The sequence below is a fragment of the Oncorhynchus nerka genome, linkage group LG14 (genome assembly GCF_034236695.1).
Source record: "Oncorhynchus nerka isolate Pitt River linkage group LG14, Oner_Uvic_2.0, whole genome shotgun sequence".
NCBI classification, from domain to species: Eukaryota; Metazoa; Chordata; class Actinopteri; order Salmoniformes; family Salmonidae; genus Oncorhynchus; species Oncorhynchus nerka.
This window is the reverse complement of record NC_088409.1, coordinates 41,183,854-41,203,022: the sequence shown is the minus strand read 5'-3', so window position 1 is coordinate 41,203,022 and position 19,169 is coordinate 41,183,854. Positions and strand designations below refer to the sequence as shown.

The 19,169-nt window shown below is 40.4% G+C and overlaps 1 protein-coding gene and 1 long non-coding RNA gene across 3 annotated transcripts; one reads left to right on the top strand and one right to left on the bottom strand.

Annotated features, from left to right (window-relative positions):
- The first annotated feature begins 194 nt into the window (after positions 1 to 194).
- On the top strand, positions 195 to 16,479 carry LOC135559462 (protein rapunzel-like). Its single transcript, XM_029679708.2, has 3 exons — positions 195 to 296; positions 14,379 to 14,468; positions 14,967 to 16,479. Exon 3 carries the CDS (start codon positions 15,017 to 15,019, stop codon positions 16,190 to 16,192), a length of 1,176 nt encoding a protein of 391 aa, XP_029535568.2. The 5' UTR covers positions 195 to 296; positions 14,379 to 14,468; positions 14,967 to 15,016; the 3' UTR covers positions 16,193 to 16,479.
- LOC115141093 (uncharacterized) lies at positions 9,698 to 11,378 on the bottom strand. Of its 2 annotated transcripts, XR_003865325.2 has the most exons (6): positions 11,261 to 11,378; positions 10,983 to 11,050; positions 10,664 to 10,756; positions 10,375 to 10,551; positions 10,095 to 10,136; positions 9,698 to 9,923 (listed from the first exon to the last, which is right to left on the bottom strand). It is a non-coding gene; the product is annotated as an uncharacterized LOC115141093 (long non-coding RNA). The 2 variants fall into 2 exon arrangements; XR_003865326.2 differs by lacking the exon at positions 10,095 to 10,136 and having other exon boundaries at positions 11,261 to 11,374.
- Positions 16,480 to 19,169: the final 2,690 nt, after the last annotated feature.

Sequence of the window (19,169 nt, the reverse complement as noted above, 5' to 3'; positions counted from 1 at the left end):
ATCATCAGCCCCAGCAATATAAGCACAGTTACCATCAGCAGATGTTTTAATAGCATTGGTCAAATTCTATTGTCAGTTATTTGTCAAAGGAGTGTAAGTTAGTATAGTTTCCATGTTGACCAGGAAAATATGCTGACATTTGTTCAACAACTTGTTTAACCACCACCCAAGTTTAGCTCTCTCTCTATGGGTGTGTCACTTTAACTGTAATATGATAACCATATGACCAATAGGAAGAGAAAAACAGATCATACCAATTATTTGCTTTTCTTCCTCAAACTACAGCGAATGAAAAGGTGAGTTTTTAGACAAGCATTATTGCATATGAACATTTCAATGTTTCTTCAATAGGCTTAAACAGTTATTGGGATGTTTTCCAAAAGTTTTCGCAGCGGTTTTCATTAGTTAAGCAATTCTTTAACGAGTCGTCTGGTAAACTTGGCTATGACATTTTGAGATCCGACGACATCTTTGAATACATGACTTTATAATGTCATGTGCGCATTTAAATAATATCCAATGTTTTACTGTAAATTGCGCAAAACACAATGTGAACTTCTGTCAATACAGTAGATGGGCGTTGGTAGCCTAAAATATGTGACATAATGTGCTGGCTTTTTCCAGGAAGTGATTCTCGTGGTCATAATTATATATTGTCATGATTAAAGTACTGCAGTGGCAACAGAGCTGAATTTAATCAATTGACGTATTGTTGCAAGGCCTTATCATATTAATCCACGAGGTATGCTGGCTGTATAGGGAGTTAAACAAGATACTGAAATAAAGCAATTAGAGCCCTTGTTGAACGAGCTAATCGATACATTTCCCGTTAAGAGGCCACATGAACAGCTTTTAACAACAACAACTGTAATATGATTGCACTTCTCAGCTTGCAAAGATCTATGTCCATTTGTTAAATGCAGCCAGTCATGGCCGGTCAATGTTTATGTGGGCAAACTTCACAGGATGATTTGACCACCTCCCTCAACTAGTCCTTAATCTACATAGATACTGTAGTTTACTGCTCGTTTGGGCCACTCAAATGTTGCCATTTATTCTTGCAGCTTGAAATAATTTTAATTTAATTTAGGACTCAAACCATGAAAAGAAGAAACTACCAAATATCTATCTTGATGGCCAGATATTGATATACAAATGGATAAGTTATGATGTTGACATTATTACTTCAGTAGGCCTAACAGTAGGCTCTTCAGTGGACATCAGTTAATGTACATTTTAAGGTTGACTGGCCTGCTTGTTATTTGGTGAATGGTTTGGCCTGAGATATGCCTCCCTTGTAGAGCTACAGATATAGCCCTTTTGACTCTGTACCCACTGGGCACAGATGTCAATTCAGCGTAGTTTCATTGAAATGACGTGGAAACAAATTTGATTCAACCTGTATGTTGGCCTAATTCTTTCACATCTGAAAATGTACAATCACCATCACTTTACCCTGGATAATTTGTCTGCTTTAGTGCGGTAGAGATACTTCACATACACTCAGACCACGAGACAACCCCTGGGAGTTAGGGTTTTAGTGGAGAGCTGAAATGTCTCATATTTTTTTAGCATGGCAGCGTGGGTGGCTAAATCAAATGAGATGGATGTTTTTCTATCCTAATGCATGCCATTTCACTTCCATCCATCATTGAACAGGCTTCTAATGCAGATGTTCTATCAATGAGAGCTGTGTCTTTTTCAAAGCCATTTGCACCATCATTTTTATGATAGCTGCTGATCTAATAGTATCCGGCCATCTGCTGGATTATAAATTCTAATCAATTACATTTGACAGGGCTGTCAACTTTTGAAGAAAGCGTGGAGTGAGATTTGCAATGCAAATTTAATTTCCCCCTGGCACAACCCCTAGCTGAGGGGTCTGTGGGTCCTTAGGCCTATGACCAGAGTGCAAAATTAAAACCACAGGTGCTTTGAACATGAAATGAACACTCAAAAGAACACTTTTTGGGGGCTGAAATTGTAACGATATTTAGTTGGTTTGACACTTTATTCAGACAGTAATGAAATGAGATGGGAGAAACAGTGGGAAGGTTGGAAGCAGGGATTGATCCCTGTTCTCAGGTGGAAAGTTGTATGTGACACGTGCCGATGACTGTTATCACTTTTCAAATGCTCTGCACAAGAAATACTTATATTAATGGTTGATGGCAGTGGGAAACCAAATCATAGATTGCAGTATACAGTTGAAGTCGGAAGTTTACGTACACTTAGGTTGGAGTAATTAAAACTCTTTTTTTCAACCACTCCACAAGTTTCTTGTTGACAAACTATAGTTTTGTGGACGGCTACCCAAAACGTTTGGCCCAAGTTAAACAATTTAAAGGCAATGCTACCAAATACTAATTGAGTGTATGTAACTTCTGACCCACTGGGAAGGTGATGAAAGAAATGAAAGCTGAAATAAATCATTCTCTCTACTATTATTCTGACATTTCGCATTCTTAAAATATAGTGGTGATCCTAACTGACCTAAAACAGGGAATTTTTACTTGGATTAAATGTCAGGAATTGTGAAAAACCGAGTTTAAATGTATTTGTCTAAGGTTTATGTAAACTTCCGACTTCAACTGTACTTGTCCATAGACTGCTTTCAAGTTAAGGACACAAACATTTTGTATTTTGTAATTAGGGCTGGAAGAAAATGCTGCTTGCTTTCCAGGAGGGTAGGCCACTCCTGATCTATGCTTCCCAAGTGTTGAAAATGTTGTTGTTATAACAATGAATTTCTCAATCACCCAACCTTCAAGAAAAATCTAATGAATGTCAATATTTGGGTGGTTTATGTCTACTAGTTGAAGATCCTTGCTATCGTCTTACTCTACCTAGACAAAATATGTCCACAATACTCAAATGAAATTCTATTTGAGGCCCGTGTGACTTATTCCAAACTTATTCCAAACTGTCCATGAATGGCTGCAAAAATACATAGTCTCATATAATTCATTTTCAAAGACACAAATAGGCATATCAGATTTCATATGTGTGATTACAGTGGCAAATTTGGAAGAAGTGGAATAATAAAATAACTATGGGGGAAAACAGTGTTCCTGCTGACAAGCACACTAATTACCCTATATTTTACCCCATTATGAAGAATGAGAATTGTTCCACTGATCAGACTAAATAAAGTAAATAGATAATACAATCTCCTGAAGACAAGATGACATAAATCTGCCCCTACACCCTCCCTTACCAAATCATTTGTATATTTATGAGTTCACAATCTGTTTGACAAAATTATTTTCATAGTTACAAATCAGGTCACCCTACCAAACCTCTCTGCTAAAACAAGTGGACTAATACAAGTGTGGATTAAATTGACTTTAGTAGGTGCTGTCAAAAGGCTGCATTCTGCAATAGAGCTCGCCAGCTTGTAGACCTAAAACCCAGAAATGAGTTACCTCTGTTTCGTTCAGCCATCCCTATTGGAAAAAAAATATGGTGAAAGAGTTTTGGAATAAACCCCCAAAATAAGGTCTGAGGTTAACACAGGCTTATGAGATCTTATACATTTTATTCTATGAGATAATAGCAGTCAGTTAACATGACCTTTCTGAATGAATCCAAAATGATTTTTTTTTTATCACAAAAAGTCATGTTGGCTGATGAATGTTATTTCATAGAACAAAACGTATTAGAGCTCGTAAGTCTTTGTTTACCAAAGACCTTATTTTCGGCATTTATCCCAAAACCCTACAAAAACGCCATTAATCTTTCCTATGGGCTTTGTCCGACCAACTATGGGGGAGTTGGTGCCGAAAAAAAGACGGCATTACTATTTCCCCCTTATAGGGACGGGAATAATAACAACATCATTATGTTGACATTGTACATAAACCAGAGCTATCATGCCGCTCTTTGTACACTTTTACAAACTCTGCGGAGAACGCTCTCTCTCCCCATTCAACTCTGCTCTAATCTTGAGGGGAATTTCTTTAAAGCCCGCATCCAATCCCCTTGATCCCTTATAACTAGACCAATCATATGCTTCAATGTGCCGCAGTTCACAGTGCTGTGGCAAGACAATGGGCGGATTCGATTATGCTGAGCCGCGGGGCACCGGGCAAAGGTCCGTCACGTCAATGGCCGAAAGCAGGAAGGGAAGAGCGCTATTCTCAAATAGAACAGTAATATGTGCCACTCGGTCATTTTGTCAACAAGGCAGCATGGTGCATCTTCCAGAAACATACATCTATTTTCCATAAAATCCATGTTAGAAAATGGAAACTATTTTTCATTGGGGAGGCAGATAACGCGTTTTTATCAAAAGTAAATCACTTTTGCATGGGTAAACACAATCCTACTAATTCCTACACGTGCATAATTATGTCACTTTTGCTTTGAGCCAACTTAACCATGGGCTTTGAACAGGGCACCTGGCTCACTCCCTGGAGGCAGCCCGTTCTCTTATCGAATGCAATCAACTTTGAGCCGATGCAAAACACACCTATATGGGGGGTGATTCATGCCAGAATTAAGTGTAATGAAGCTAATGATACCTCTCACCAAGTCAGCTAATGTCTTCCTAGCGCCGTGCTGTAAAATTACACCATGAATTAATATGGACTGTCAATGGAGACAAGTTTGTTTCTAACACATTCATGTCACAGGACATGTACACATACATAGTGTTCACGTCATGTCACGTGTCAGTTTGCGTGTACTTTTATTAAGAATGAGCTTACCATGAACGCCTTAAAAACGTCTACATTTGTTACGCGTTATGTGTTAGTTTAAGTGTCTGTTTGGTTCATCAATTTCATTTGTCGATTTAGCTAAAATAGGCCTATCACCTCAATGCAAAAATTACGAGGCTAGTTGATATCGCAGCCACCATTACTGTGTAGATATTCCTATTTCTTGCATCCATACGAAATCAAGGGCTTCTTAGTAGCCTAGTGGTTAAAGTGTTGGGCCAGTAACCTAAAGGTTGCTGGATTGAATACCAAGGCTGACAAGATTAACTTTTTTGTCGTTTTGCCCGAGCAAGGCAGTTAACCCACTCTTCCCCGTGCGACTGAATACTCGTATTTCGATTAAGGCAGCGTCCCGCACCTCTCTGATTCAGTGGGGTTGGGTTAAATGCGGAAGACACATTTCAGTTGAATGAATTCAGTTGTACAACTAACTAGATATCCCCTTTAATTATCTTTGTTGGAGGTAGCCTAGGTCTCTAGTGGTGCATTGAAAACAACTTCCGACTTCAGTGCGTTCAAGACAACTGGGAACTCTGGAAAAAAAACAAGCTGACTAGGATTTTTGTTTTGTTTTGAACAGTCATCCAACTCGGAATCTCTGGCATCTTTCTCTGACCTGAAAATCACTGATGTCATGATTTGACCTTGTTTCCCCCCCACTTCCCAGTTTACCGGAATAACAGACACAATCACTGTCACCATGCAATCCTTCGTCTATACATTTCTGTTGAGATGTCTTATGATTAAAAGCAGGGTTCGATTTGAGGGGGTATGTGTGGATATCGGCCTTGTTATAGACGTGCAAAAAGCATATGCTGCCACTTGTTTGCTTAGCCATAGGAAAAGCAACGGACCAGATTTTATAAAGCGATCTAGGCTATAACAATGATAAACTCCACAATTATTTCCGCAGTCTACTAGGCTATCGAAGGTCTTGCGCAGCCTAAACATCCCAGGAAAATGTGGTTGGTTTATTAAATGCTCTGCAATGTAGTGCTATGCCTAATGCAAAATACCAAAATGTTAGAATCGGTATGGGTCTATACATTGACCAAACAGCTTAACAGATAAAAGCATGAATTATTCAGGAGAATCCCATTGAATCAGGCTATTCATTTCAGTGCAGTTGCGTTCTTATGCATATCCTTAGACTAAACGGAACCGAAAACACCCCAGCCTGTTTTGATCACAGATCATGATGAAGCCTGAACATTTAGGCTGTTTGTCATTGATTTAGCCCAGAATTGCCTACAGCTTTGCTGAATTGACAAACAAAATCCTGACTAGGATCCCGATTTATACATTTTTTAAATCTTTATTTAACGAGGCAAGTCATCTACACTCAAATAATTTCAGTCTTCAATTATGAAAACAAAAACAAAATCATAGCTCATTAGTGTACCCTTGTGGTTGAATATATATATTGTATGTCTTAAGATACAATTAATAATGTTGAACTAACAAATACCATCAAGAGATACGTTACAATTTACAGTACCGAACACGTTATGAAGCTGCTGTGAAAACCATTCTAGCAATATTTTAGATTTAAATACACTGCTCAAAAAAATAAAGCGAACACTTAAACAACACAATGTAACTCCAAGTCAATCACACTTCTGTGAAATCAAACTGTCCACTTAGGAAGCAACACTGATTGACAATAAATTTCACATGCTGTTGTGCAAATGGAATAGACAACAGGTGGAAATTATAGGCAATTCGCAAGCCACCCCCAATAAAGGAGTGGTTCTGCAGGTGGTGACCACGGACCACTTCTCAGTTCCTATGCTTCCTGGCTGATGTTTTGGTCACTTTTGAATGCTGGCGGTGCTTTCACTCTAGTAGTAGCATGAGACGGAGTCTACAACCCACACAAGTGGCTCAGGTAGTGCAGCTCATCCAGGATGGCACATCAATGCGAGCTGTGGCAAGAAGGTTTGCTGTGTCTGTCAGCGTAGTGTCCAGAGCATGGAGGCGCTACCAGGAGACAGGCCAGTACATCAGGAGACGTGGAGGAGGCCGTAGGAGGGCAACAACCCAGCAGCAGGACCGCTACCTCCGACCTTTGTGCAAGGAGGAGCAGGAGGAGCACTGCCAGAGACCTGCAAAATGACCTCCAGCAGGCCACAAATGTGCATGTGTCTGCTCAAACGGTCAGAAACAGACTCCATGAGGGTGGTATGAGGGCCTGACATCCACAGGTGGGGGTTATGCTTACAGCCCAACACCGTGCAGGACGTTTGGCATTTGCCAGAGAACACCAAGATTTGCAAATTCGCCACTGGCGCCCTGTGCTCTTCACAGATGAAAGCAAGTTCACACTGAGCACGTGACAGATGTGACAGAGTCTGGAGACGCTGTGGAGAACGTTCTGCTGCCTGCAACATCCTCCAGCATGACCGGTTTGGCGGTGGGTCAGTCATGGTGTGGGGTGGCATTTCTTTGGGGGGCCGCACAGCCCTCCATGTGCTCGCCAGAGGTAGCCTGACTACCATTAGGTACCGAGATGAGATCCTCAGACCCCTTGTGAGACCATATGCTGGTGCGGTTGGCCCTGGGTTCCTCCTAATGCAAGACAATGCTAGACATCATGTGGCTGGAGTGTGTCAGCAGTTCCTGCAAGAGGAAGGCATTGATGCTATGGACTGGCCCGCCCGTTCCCCAGACCTGAATCCAATTGAGCACATCTGGGACATCATGTCTCGCTCCATCCACCAATGCCACGTTGCACCACAGACTGTCCAGGAGTTGGCGGATGCTTTAGTCCAGGTCTGGGAGGAGATCCCTCAGGAGACCATCCGCCACCTCATCAGGAGCATGCCCAGGCGTTGTAGGGAGGTCATACAGGCACATGGAGGCCACACACACTACTGAGCCTCATTTTGACTTGTTTTAAGGACATTGCATCAAAGTTGGATCAGCCTGTAGTGTGGTTTTCCACTTTAGTTTTGAGTGTCACTCCAAATCCACACCTCCATGGGTTGATAAATTTGATTTCCATTGATAATTTTTGTGTGATTTTGTTGTCAGCACATTCAACTATGTAAAGAAAAAAGTATTTAATAAGAATATTTAATTAATTCAGATCTAGGATGTGTTATTTTAGTGTTCCCTTTATTTTTTTGAGCAGTGTATATAGCTCTTGATAGTATCACTGATATTTAATAAGCTTACATATCGGCCTCACTGCCTTCGTCACAGCTTTTGTGAATTTTTAAAAATCAGCACCCTTATGTAGACCTAGCTCCACCCACATCCATTCCACGCATGGAAAGGGCTTGGAGGCAACGGAAAAACAAATAAGTCCTACCAAATATAACAATATGCATTTCACAAACACTACAAAAGTGTATAAATAAGACGCTTTAAACACGTCCATAAAACCACAATGAGGACATAGCAAATTTTCATTAATCATTGGGTACATTGTACGAAAAACATCAGAGTAATCTTAAGTAGGCACATAATTCATGTTCAAATTCACAACATAACATACATAGGCATTTCATCATTAAGTCCTTTAGGAAATAATGTCTGGAGGGTGAAAATCCAAAAACATTCTCTTTTGCTCAGAGTATTATTAATATCACCTCCCCTGTCTGATATCTTAACTTTCTCTATGCCACAAAAATAACATGGGTGGTAGAACACGTAATGATGACATTTATTTGGAACCGTTTTCCTGTGTGTGGGTGGCAGAAATATTCACACTTCATCATATTGTTGCACTGTGCGCATCCTCTGCATTTATAGCTACCATTTGGTAGAGAGCGTAAAAGAGCCTGGCTGATTTTCTTTTGTGGCTGGCAGTTGGCATGAACCAATTTACCGCTTAAATTGCGACCTCTCCTATACACAATAAGTGGTGGATTTTTAAATTCAGCTGGCAAAGCTGGGTCCGATGATAAAATATGCCAGTGTTTCTTGACCACACCTCCCACTTTTCGCGAATTCAAAGTATATGTGGTTGTGAACATTACGGAGTGTTCTTTAGCTTTAGCGGGTCTTTGTTGTAACAGTTCATCCACACATTGTGGCGAATAGCCTCTTCTTAGAAACCTAATGCGCCTCTCCTCTGCTTTTTCTAGATAGTCCTCTGTGGAGTGGCATATAACAGCGCAGTCTGAAAAACTGGCTTCTTGGAAGTCCTCTTTTTAATGGCTCAGGATGGAAGCTGTCCCCCTGTAAATAGAGTATTTCTGTCAGTTTCTTTTCTATACAGAGTTGTAAACAGGGTTCCATTTGATTTCTCAATCCACATATCGAGGTAATGAACACGTTGTCACGAGTGTCACATTCAATAGTGAATTTGAAATTGGGGTCAATGTCATTGAGTAGTGCCATAAAATCTGACAGCTCTTGTTCAGTTCCTTCCCATATGCAAAAAATGTCGTCAATATATCGATACCACTTCAGGACTTTATTCAAAAATGGATTTTCGTTTTCATTATTAGCAAAACGTTCTTCAAAAAGACCCACATAAAGGTTTGCATAGCTCGGATCGAATGTGGAGCCCATCGATGTTCCACTCATTTGGAGGTAGTATTCATCATCAAACCTAAAATAGTTATACTTCAAAACATTCTGCCAGGTCTAGAATGAAGTTTGTTGGTGGATATTCATTAGTATCTCTGTCTCCCAAATAGTGTGCTAGTGCTGCCAGCCCCCCCACATGGGGAATGCTGGTATATAGACTCTCGACATCTAATGTGACCAGAATAGTCTTCTTTTAAACCCGTTATTGGTGAGATCTTGTTTATGAAGTCTATAGAGTCTTTTACATATGATGGCAATGCTTGCACATGAGTTTTAATAAAAGAGTCTACAAAGTTCAACAATGGCTCTAGCATTGAGCCTATTCCTGCAACCACTGGTCTGCCTGGATAATTGCCTTGTTGTGTTTTAGGTTTGTGTAATTTCGGTAAAATGTACAGGCATGAACGTATGGCACATTTGCAGCAAAGATATTCATATTCAGGTTTTGAGATGAGGTGGTTTAATAGGGCTCCAGATTAGAGCATATATCCTTTTGGAACACCTGTGTGGGATCAACACTCAGTTTTCTATAGAAACGTTCATTACTGAGTTGTCTTTGAATTTCTTCTTTACATTTTTCATGTAATGAAAAGTTGGAGGGTGGTTGATAATGGAGAACATCAGGTGGATCCATGTCTGGGTGTTAGGCAGAATCCTTGGATCCTGGAGAACAGGAGCAGAGTAAAGGGAACAGGGTAGGAGACAGATGTAAACAAGCAAACACACAGGTTCAATGAATGTCAGGTATGTAAAAATACAGTTATTGAATGATTTAATTTAAATGTTTGATTAGACATGCAATAATGTTAATGGCAGACAGAAAAGAAAGGATACCTGTCTAATATTTGATGTTAGTGGGGTTATAAGGGATGGTCCCTGGAAAAGATAGAGAGATGAGTTGTGAGAGAAACTCCAGCGTGGGGTCATGACCACTGGAGTCATACACCTTAACAGTACCTACGTGGAAGTGGAGGTTACTTAACGAGACCCAGTGGTTAACCTTGAGATTGACTATATGGAGAAACCACTGGGCCAGTGTTGGTACTGCTGACAGCATGGTGATGCCGCGAAGCGGCAAATGCATATAGTTATCATCTGAGATTTTTATATTCACCTTAACGGATGTTGACCCCAGCTAGGAGCGAAAAAGCACCAAGCTTTCCCAGGTCTCGCCTTCCTTTCGTCCTTCTTCCAACCCAAGTCATTCACCCAGATGTCGAAGCACTTGGTCCCCTTGATTCTTCTCAGGTGGCTTTCCTTCTCATGTGCCCTGTCCAGGTTCAAGTCTCACCTTGATTGAGAATAGAAATAAATGCAATTATATTTCATATTATCACAAATACATCTCTTATATATTTCTTGGAAGTCCAGAAAATAAATTAACAGCGGACACTCATTTTTACCTGGTCAAAAACCTCAGTCCGTGCCTGAAGGTGGTCTTCGAAGGCGTTCTGATCTGGTTCGACAATTTCCACATCAAGTGGAGTATCAGTGACCTCAAAGTACGTTATACAAAAACAGCAAAAGAAAAACACTAAGTCAATAAAAGAAGAATATACTACAGTATATGCAATAATGTTATATACAATTGTATTGTGGCGAAGAAATATAATACACCTAGAATGTACCACATTTTCCTAAGCTAACAAAACCAGGCTATTACGCTGCTAGCTGGTGCTCATAAATGTATAAAACATGTACTTTATACATTTGTCAAATTACCTGCAGTCATGGGGGGGGGACACAGTATGGATGAATGATGAGTAGTCGACCGGATATAAATAGCACTCCTAAAGAAGATTCATTCAAGTTCAAGTTAGCTACCAACTTCAAAGAGGGAACTTTAGCTAGCATAAAACTCACATGGCAAACTGAGATTCGGCAAATAACATATAAAGATTGGCTTATTTGACGCCAAACCAAAAGCATTAGTTACTAATAACATAAATTGCTAATGTACGATGTAAAAGGTGGATTTTATGATGTAATGTCAACTTTACACATTTCTATCCCGGGACCAATCAATTTTCAACTCATCCACACAGCAATTCTCCATAGATCTGCTGTGGATTACCCAGAATCCCATACCTTTATCACTGAGTGTATTAGACAATGTAAACACACTAATCCACCAGGAGGTGGCATAATACCCATTTTATGCAGGAATTTAACAATTTAATTACACCATTACACTACAACCATTACATTAAACTGACATTGACTGAAACCAACTAGGCTAGAGCTAACTACTATAGCGCTTAGCCAAGCAAAATTTGGTTAGCATCAAGCTAGCGAACTGTTAAATGCTATTTTCGTACAAATATTAACACTAACACATTTTATCATGCCATCACATATTTACGTATATTACCTAAAGTAAACGGAGCCTTTGTTCATAGAAAATAAAACAAATTGTATCTAAAACATTGAACAAAAACTTTCTGTACTTTGGACGCCATGTTAATCCCTTCTCGTTCATGTAAACCATTAGCAACCTTGCCTAACTCCATTAACTTAATTACAATGGGGAAAATACCAACCAGTTTTTCTGCCTTCAAACATCACCAAAACCTGCCTTCAAATATCACCAAACGCATGGACTATGTAGTTAACCATGTTACCTCAAAATGTTGAGTCATATTGCATTTTTGCACATTACATACCTGAATTAATAGGGTAAAATGATGAGACGGAAAAACTTTCATTTTCAGAACTAGTCATTCTCCATAATGAAGAAGAAATGTTAAATATCTCACTAACTCACTTCATCGACGTCACAGCTCCCCTAGCAGCAGTAATTATATACATACATTAAATGCAAAATAACAAAATAAAACATGAAAAATATGACCACGTGGCATATGCTTGAGTATCACCTTGACATCTCTGATCTGCTTGCCTCAATAAATTAATGCTAGAACATTGGTAGCCAGGATTAGCTATTTCAAATCAAACTTTGTCACATGCGCCGAATACAACAAGTGTAGACCTTACCTTGAAATGCTTACTTACAAGCCCTTAACCTACAGTGCAGTTCAAGAAGAGTTTATGAAAATATTTACCAGACAAACTAAAGTAAAACATAAAATAATAAAAAGTAACACAATAACATAATAACCAGACTATATACAGGGGGTACCGGTACTGAGTCAATGTGTGGGGGTACAGGTTAGTTGAAGTAATTTGTACATGTAGGTAGGGGTGAAGTGACTATACATTGTACAAAACAGCGAATAGCAGCATTGTACAAAACAAATGGAGGGGGGTTCAATATAGCAGCAGCAGTGTATCTAGTGTCCTAATAAATGCAAGTTAGACAGACACACAAATCATTTCTGCCGCTTGTAAAAACAAAAACAAAAAACCATTTTATGTCTGTGTCACCGCCAAGCTCTCAAATACCGCGCCAGTCTCTCACTTTATGACCGGTCACTGCAATCCAGATTCCTTGGGACGTCCTTACCCTAAACTAACACTAAACCTAACTAATTTACATTTATACTTGATAGAGGTGTGGACATCCCAAGGAGCCCGAATAGCACGGACCGTCTTGGAAAGTCTATGAGCTGCTCTATTTGACTGAAGGGACCTTTTGCACAAAACATCCATTTAACTATTAATATAAATGTTGCTGAGGCTGTTTTATTTTTTATTTTATATTAGTAACATTTTACATTCATCTAATGTCTGCCATATGAGGTGTGGCGTGAGAAAATGGTCAAATGCATGTGTCTCACATCCAAGGTGTTGTCAGCTTTGAATCATTGATGATGATTTAATAGAGTTAAAATCTCTTATTTTTTTAATTAACTAGGCAAGTCAGTTAAGAACAAATTCTTATTTACAATGACAGCCTAGGAACAGTGGGTTAACTGCCTTGTTCAGTGGCAGTTCGACAGATGTTTTACCTTGTCAGCTCGGTGATTCGATCTAGCAACCTTTGGGTTACTGGACCAACACTCTAACAGCTTGGCTACCTGCCGCCCCAGCGGCTACCTGCCGCCCCAGGTAGCCTAGTGGCTGTATTGAGATTGTTCTAGAGTTCTTGGATTTTCTTAGACAATTCTCTCTCAGTAGTCTCTGTTTTCTATGGGCAAAAAGACTGTGCCTCCCCTGACAGCTGTAGGTGAATAGATCAGGTTGAGAAATGAGGGTGACATCTTCACTGATCTTATGCAGTGTAAACCCACTTGGGACAGACCTCAGCAGCAGACAAAGGCAGACTGAGACGCTGACAGAATAGTTTCCATTGTCTTGTTGCTGTGGTTACTGGCATTACTGTGGAAAATGCACTCCTGCTCAGCAAGTTTAATCTCCAACAGACAGTTTATCACTCCCACACCCTCTGTGGCATTGGTTGGACTGGCTGAGCGAGCGTGGTGGGGATGGTGGTGGTAGTTGAAGGGCCAAAGGAGAATGGATTAGGTTTTTATTAATAAACTGTGAGCTTATAACATTGTACTTTGACCTGGAAGTAATTTCATGCCAATTGTCAAATACAATTCACCATGATTTATTTCAGCAGCGGTGTATACGTTATACTGTATAATAAATGTTCTTTAACTTTTTCTGTAACACATATAATGATAGTATTAAATCTAAAATGGCCTCCAGGCTGAAATTAGTATTATTTCCTGCTTGTATTATGTTATTCCAATGGTAGATACTGTATGTGATTTCCTCAAATGTACACTGTTACAATGCACTTAGCACCACCCCTTCAGTCACAGTCTACTCTAGTACATCATAGTGTTTGAAGTTACTAATTGGCTTTCTGCTTGCTGTGCATGCTTCATACTGTAGATCAGAGCTTCATTAGTTGGTTGTTTTTTCCCCATTTGGCACTTTGTTGATGTGTTATACAACACACTTGAATTGAGTGTATAATGCAGACAATAAATGGTAAATACTTAAAACATTTCTATAACATAAAACCATTAAAACACTACCTTGAAATACACATTTGAAACTCCATAGAGTATCTACCCCTATGTGTCATCCCTCACTTGTGAATTCTCTTTGCATTGTTGCCTTATTGCTCACTGGGTGTGTCCAGCTGTAATCCCAGCAGGCTTGGTTACTGAAATGTACACTGATCCCTCTCTCTTTCTTTATCAGTTCTCACTGTGAGGCCAGCAGAGATCCACTCTAGTTTAGAGTTTGAGCAGGGAAGCAAGCTACAGTCCAACAATAGCGGAACAGCTCTACGTAAGTTCAGAAAATAATATACTGTACGGAGGGAGGGAGGTAATCAACTATATGGGCCTAGCTTTTAAGACTTTGGTATTGCTGTTGAACTTTTCCTTCATTTTAACTAAGGCCTTGAACAATTGGCCCAGTGTTGTCTGGGTTTTGGGAGGGATTGTCTGTGTCCCATCGCGCTCTAACGACTCCTGTGGCGGGCCGGGCGCAATGCACGCTGACACAGTCGCCAGGTGTACAATGTTTCCTCCGACACATTGGTGCAGTTGGCTTCCTGTTTAAACGAGCATTGTGTCAAGAAGCAGTGCGGCTTGGTGGGGTCGAGTTTCGGAGGACGCATGGCTCCTGGCCTTTGCCTCTCCCGAGTCCGTATGGGAGTTGCAGCGATGGGACAAGACTGTAACTACCAATTGGATATCACGAAATTAGGGGATAAAAAGGGGTAAAAAGATGTATAACAGTTCCGAACATCCTTTTGACCATGCCCTTATGCTCTTTTTTCAGATGTTATACTGGTATTTGTTGTGCACTGAATAATAACAATACCAGCAAAGATGGCCAGCCAGCTACAGAAGATTGTATCAGAGAAGAAGAACATGGTAGAGACTGTAATGGAAGTGTTTGAACAGGGAGCTGAGGTGGTGGCCAGTATTGCAGGTGACCTCTTCCCTATTTTCGCCATCGCTGCTCCCATCGTGAAATTGGCCCTGGACAATGTGGAGAGTAAGGAAGCTGTGTTCATGAAGGAGCAGTTCCAGAAGGTTCGTGAACACCTGGAGGTGATTTCAGAGGAGATGCAGCGAATTAACGAAGAAATCAAGAAGAGCGGCGCGGACGCTGCCTACTTTTCTGTAGAGGAGAACATCTCCAACCAGTTCCGCAAGTACATGGACATCCTCAATGCCAAACCCAAGTTTCGTGAGGTCAAAAAGAAGCTTTTCATGGAGCATTTCGTCAAAACAGGTTGCGACAAAAACCTACATACCCTCTACAGTGCCGTGACGGGAGACAACTTCTCTGGAGAGTCAGTGTTGGAGATTACTCTTAACTATGAAGAGAAAAGTCGACGAGCCATGGAAGACTTCTGTGCCAGGTTGAAGAACCTCTTTTGCATAGGCCTCATCGCTCTGATGGGTTACACCGCACTAAAGGACTGTGATGACGAAGAGAAGCTTCTTCAAGACTGGGGTGAAAAGATGAAGGAGGTACAGGTGAAAATGAATGCTGTCATCGAGGACTGCATCACCAGCTTCTCCAAGCAGGCTGAACTGGATTCCCGGAGGTTGGTTAGGGACCATTCTGACCTGAGCAACCAGCAGCTGGCTGACGCCATTTTGGAGAAGCTTAAAAAAAAGTATGACTGGGTGTGCTGGTCTGTCCGTATATTCAGCTCCCCTTCGGGCCTGTTCTCAAACAAAAATAACATCCAGTGCCCCACAGGAAAAAATCGCTTTCAGGTGCCAGCGACAGACGAGAAGCTGAACATCATGGTGTCCTACAGTGCCTCACCCGAGCCTCTGAACAAGGCCCACATCCAGCAGCTGATCCAGGGTCAGAAGAAACTCACCGTAGTGGGTACAGCTGAGCTCCTGTTTGAGCAGTTGCCAGGTGCATGTGCAGTCCACACGGTCAAGACTTGCAAAGACCTGGCCTGTGTCTGGAGCTTTGCCGAAGAGCTACACTACTGGGAGGAGCACAAGAACTTCTATGTTTGCGTTCACTGCAATTGACGTTTTCTCACTTTAAAAATTTATAATAATTAGCCATAGATACCAAGATTATATTAATTCCAATTTGGTCTTTGCACTAAGACTGACATTCCCAAGTACTTTCTCTCTTTCTCAGTTGAGTTCTGATCCCCAGCTATACTAATGAGGAGGAACACTGGCTAACACTTATTATAAAGCATGATACTTACCAAAGACTGTTTTACCTGTTAATCTATTCTTTGTAATGTAAACTCTGTGTTGCCTCTGATAATGTAAATTAAACTTTGGGTCTTGATACATATTCTAAATTGATCAAATCATAGAGTTTTTAGGAAGTGTGTAAATATAAAAGCCTGATGTTTGTATTGTCTGTAAGAAATCCCTCAACATTTTACATAACTAGAACTGCATTTTCCCTCTTTATATGCAGTTGAAGTCGGAAGTTTACATACACTTAGGTTGGAGTCATTAAAACTAGTTTTTCAACGACTCGGATAGGATATCTACTTCGTGCATGACACAAGTCATTTTTCCAATAATTGTTTACACACAGATTATTTCACTTTCACATAATTCACTGTATCACAATTCCAGTGAGTCAGAAGTTTACATACACTAAGTTGACTGTGCCTTTAAACAGCTTAGAAAATTCCAGGAAATTATGTCATGGCTTCTGATAGGCTAATTGACATAATTTGAGTCCATTGGAGGTTTGCCTGTGGATGTATTTCAATGCCTACCTTCAAACTCAGTGTCTCTTTGCCTGACATCATGGGAAAATCTAAATAAATCAGCCAAGACCTCATAAAACAATTGTAGACCTCCACAAGTCTGGTTCATCCTTGGGAGCAATTTCCAAACGCCTGAAGGTACCACATTCTTCTGTAAAAACAATAGTACGCAAGTATAAACACCATGGGACCATGCAGCTGTCACACCGCTCAGGAAGAAGACACTTTCTGTCTCCTAGAGATTAACGTACTTTGGTGCGAAAAGTGCAAATAAATCCCAGAACAACAGCACAGTAAAATAACCTTGTGAAGATGCTGGAGGAAATGGGTACAAAAGTATCTATATCCACAGTAAAATGAGTCCTGTATCGACATAAACTGAAAGGCCGCTCAGCAAGGAAGAAGCCACTGCTCCAAAACTGCCATAAAAAAAGCCAGACCATGGTTTGCAATTGCACATAGAGAAAAATATTGTACTTTTTGGAAAAATGTCCTCTGGTCTGACGAAACAAAAATAGAACTGTTTGGCCATAATGACCATCATTATGTTTGGAGGAAAAAGGGGGATGCTTGCAAGCTGAAGAACACCATCCCAACAGTGAAGCACGGGGGAAGTAGCATCATGTTGTGGGGGTAGTGCCACTAGAGAGTCTGGGTTCAAGTCCAGGCTCTGTCGCAGCCGGCCGCTACCAGGAGACCCATGGGGCGGCGCACATTTGGCCCAGCGCCGTCCGGGTTATGGGAGAGTTTGCCCGACAGGGATGTCCTTGTCTCATCGCGCACTAGCGACTCCAGTGCGTGATTAAATGTGATTTAATTCTGCACACACCTGAGTTGAAAAGGGCTGAAGTAGATCTTCAGAGTCTGAAAGTGTTATGATTTGCACATGTAAAATGTTATTTCACTTGTGAAACCATGTGGTTTTGGAACATGTGATCACTTAACCTTTCTCATGTGAAACCATGTGATTTTGGAACACTTCACATATGAGAATATTAAGTTTCACGTGGATTTCTTTCACATGAAATTTCACAGGTGATACTCTGCAAACAAAAAGGAGTCGCTAGGATGTCCCATGAATGTCACATAGTCTTCAACTTACGTATTTGACATACATTGTGTATGTTTATTTATACAGTAATTATTATTCAACATGTCCTCGCCTTGAACTTACAACCTCTTGGTTCACGGCATTCTGATCTTCCTGCTACGCCACCATGTCTGTGTCAATAACTCATTTCACCTGTATTCCTACACTTTGGACTTCAAAGTAAATCCCAGCTTTGTTAAAAATACACTCAAGAAAAACTATTATATTTATCATAGTGATTCAAGAGTAACATCAATACATAATAAAAAGGTCCACCACAGTTACAACTAAAAGAACACGTGAAAAAAATCACATCTGAAAAGAACACGTAAAAAAGCAAGTGGTTTTCGGACATGTGAACAAATCACCTGAAAATGTTCACAAGTCAGACATGTGGTTTTTGGACACGTGTGACATTTCACATGAATTTTTTTACATGTGAATCATGATCATAAAAACCATTGTGCTGCCTTATTCGTAGACCTTTCCAAGGCCTTTGACACGGTTGATCGTTATATTCTCATTCAAAGGCTGACTGAAATAGGCCTGGATCAGGCTTCTTGCAAATTGATTGAGAATGATCTGTCAGATAGGACAGAATGCATGATTTCTGATGGTGTCAAGTCTAGATTCCTGGATATTACAAAAGGAGTACAACAGGGGTCTGTACTGGGACCTGTTCTCTTTACTATTCATGTACATAATATTGGTCTATCTGTTAAAACGTGTCATATTAATCTGTATGCAGACGACGCTGTTGCATTTATGTATGCCTTTCCCCAACTGTTGACCAGGCTATGTTATAGCTACAATCTGAATTTGTTGCTTTACAGAAAACCCTGGTTGGTTTAAAACTTTAAAACAACTTATTGTGGGAAAAACGAAATATGTGTTGTTCTCTACTTCTTGCAAAACTGTTTCAGATGGACTACATATGTATTCATTGGTTCTCCCATGATCGGGTTCTCTTAAACCTTTGGATGCCGTCTACCATAGCCCTTTATCACAGGTGACCGTTTTAATACTCACCACTGCATCCTGTAGCAAATGTTTGCCTGGTCCTCATTAAAGTCCCGTATACTTCATTATTCCTTTTTTCTTTACAAAGCCCTATTACACAAGCTTACGACTTACCTAACTTCTCTGTTAAAATATAGGTAAATCCGCTTTTAGTTTT

Excerpts from the sequence above, each read along its gene's own strand:
- LOC135559462 (XM_029679708.2), top strand. The coding sequence starts at position 15,017 with ATGGCCAGCCAGCTACAGAAGATTGTATCAGAGAAGAAGAACATGGTA.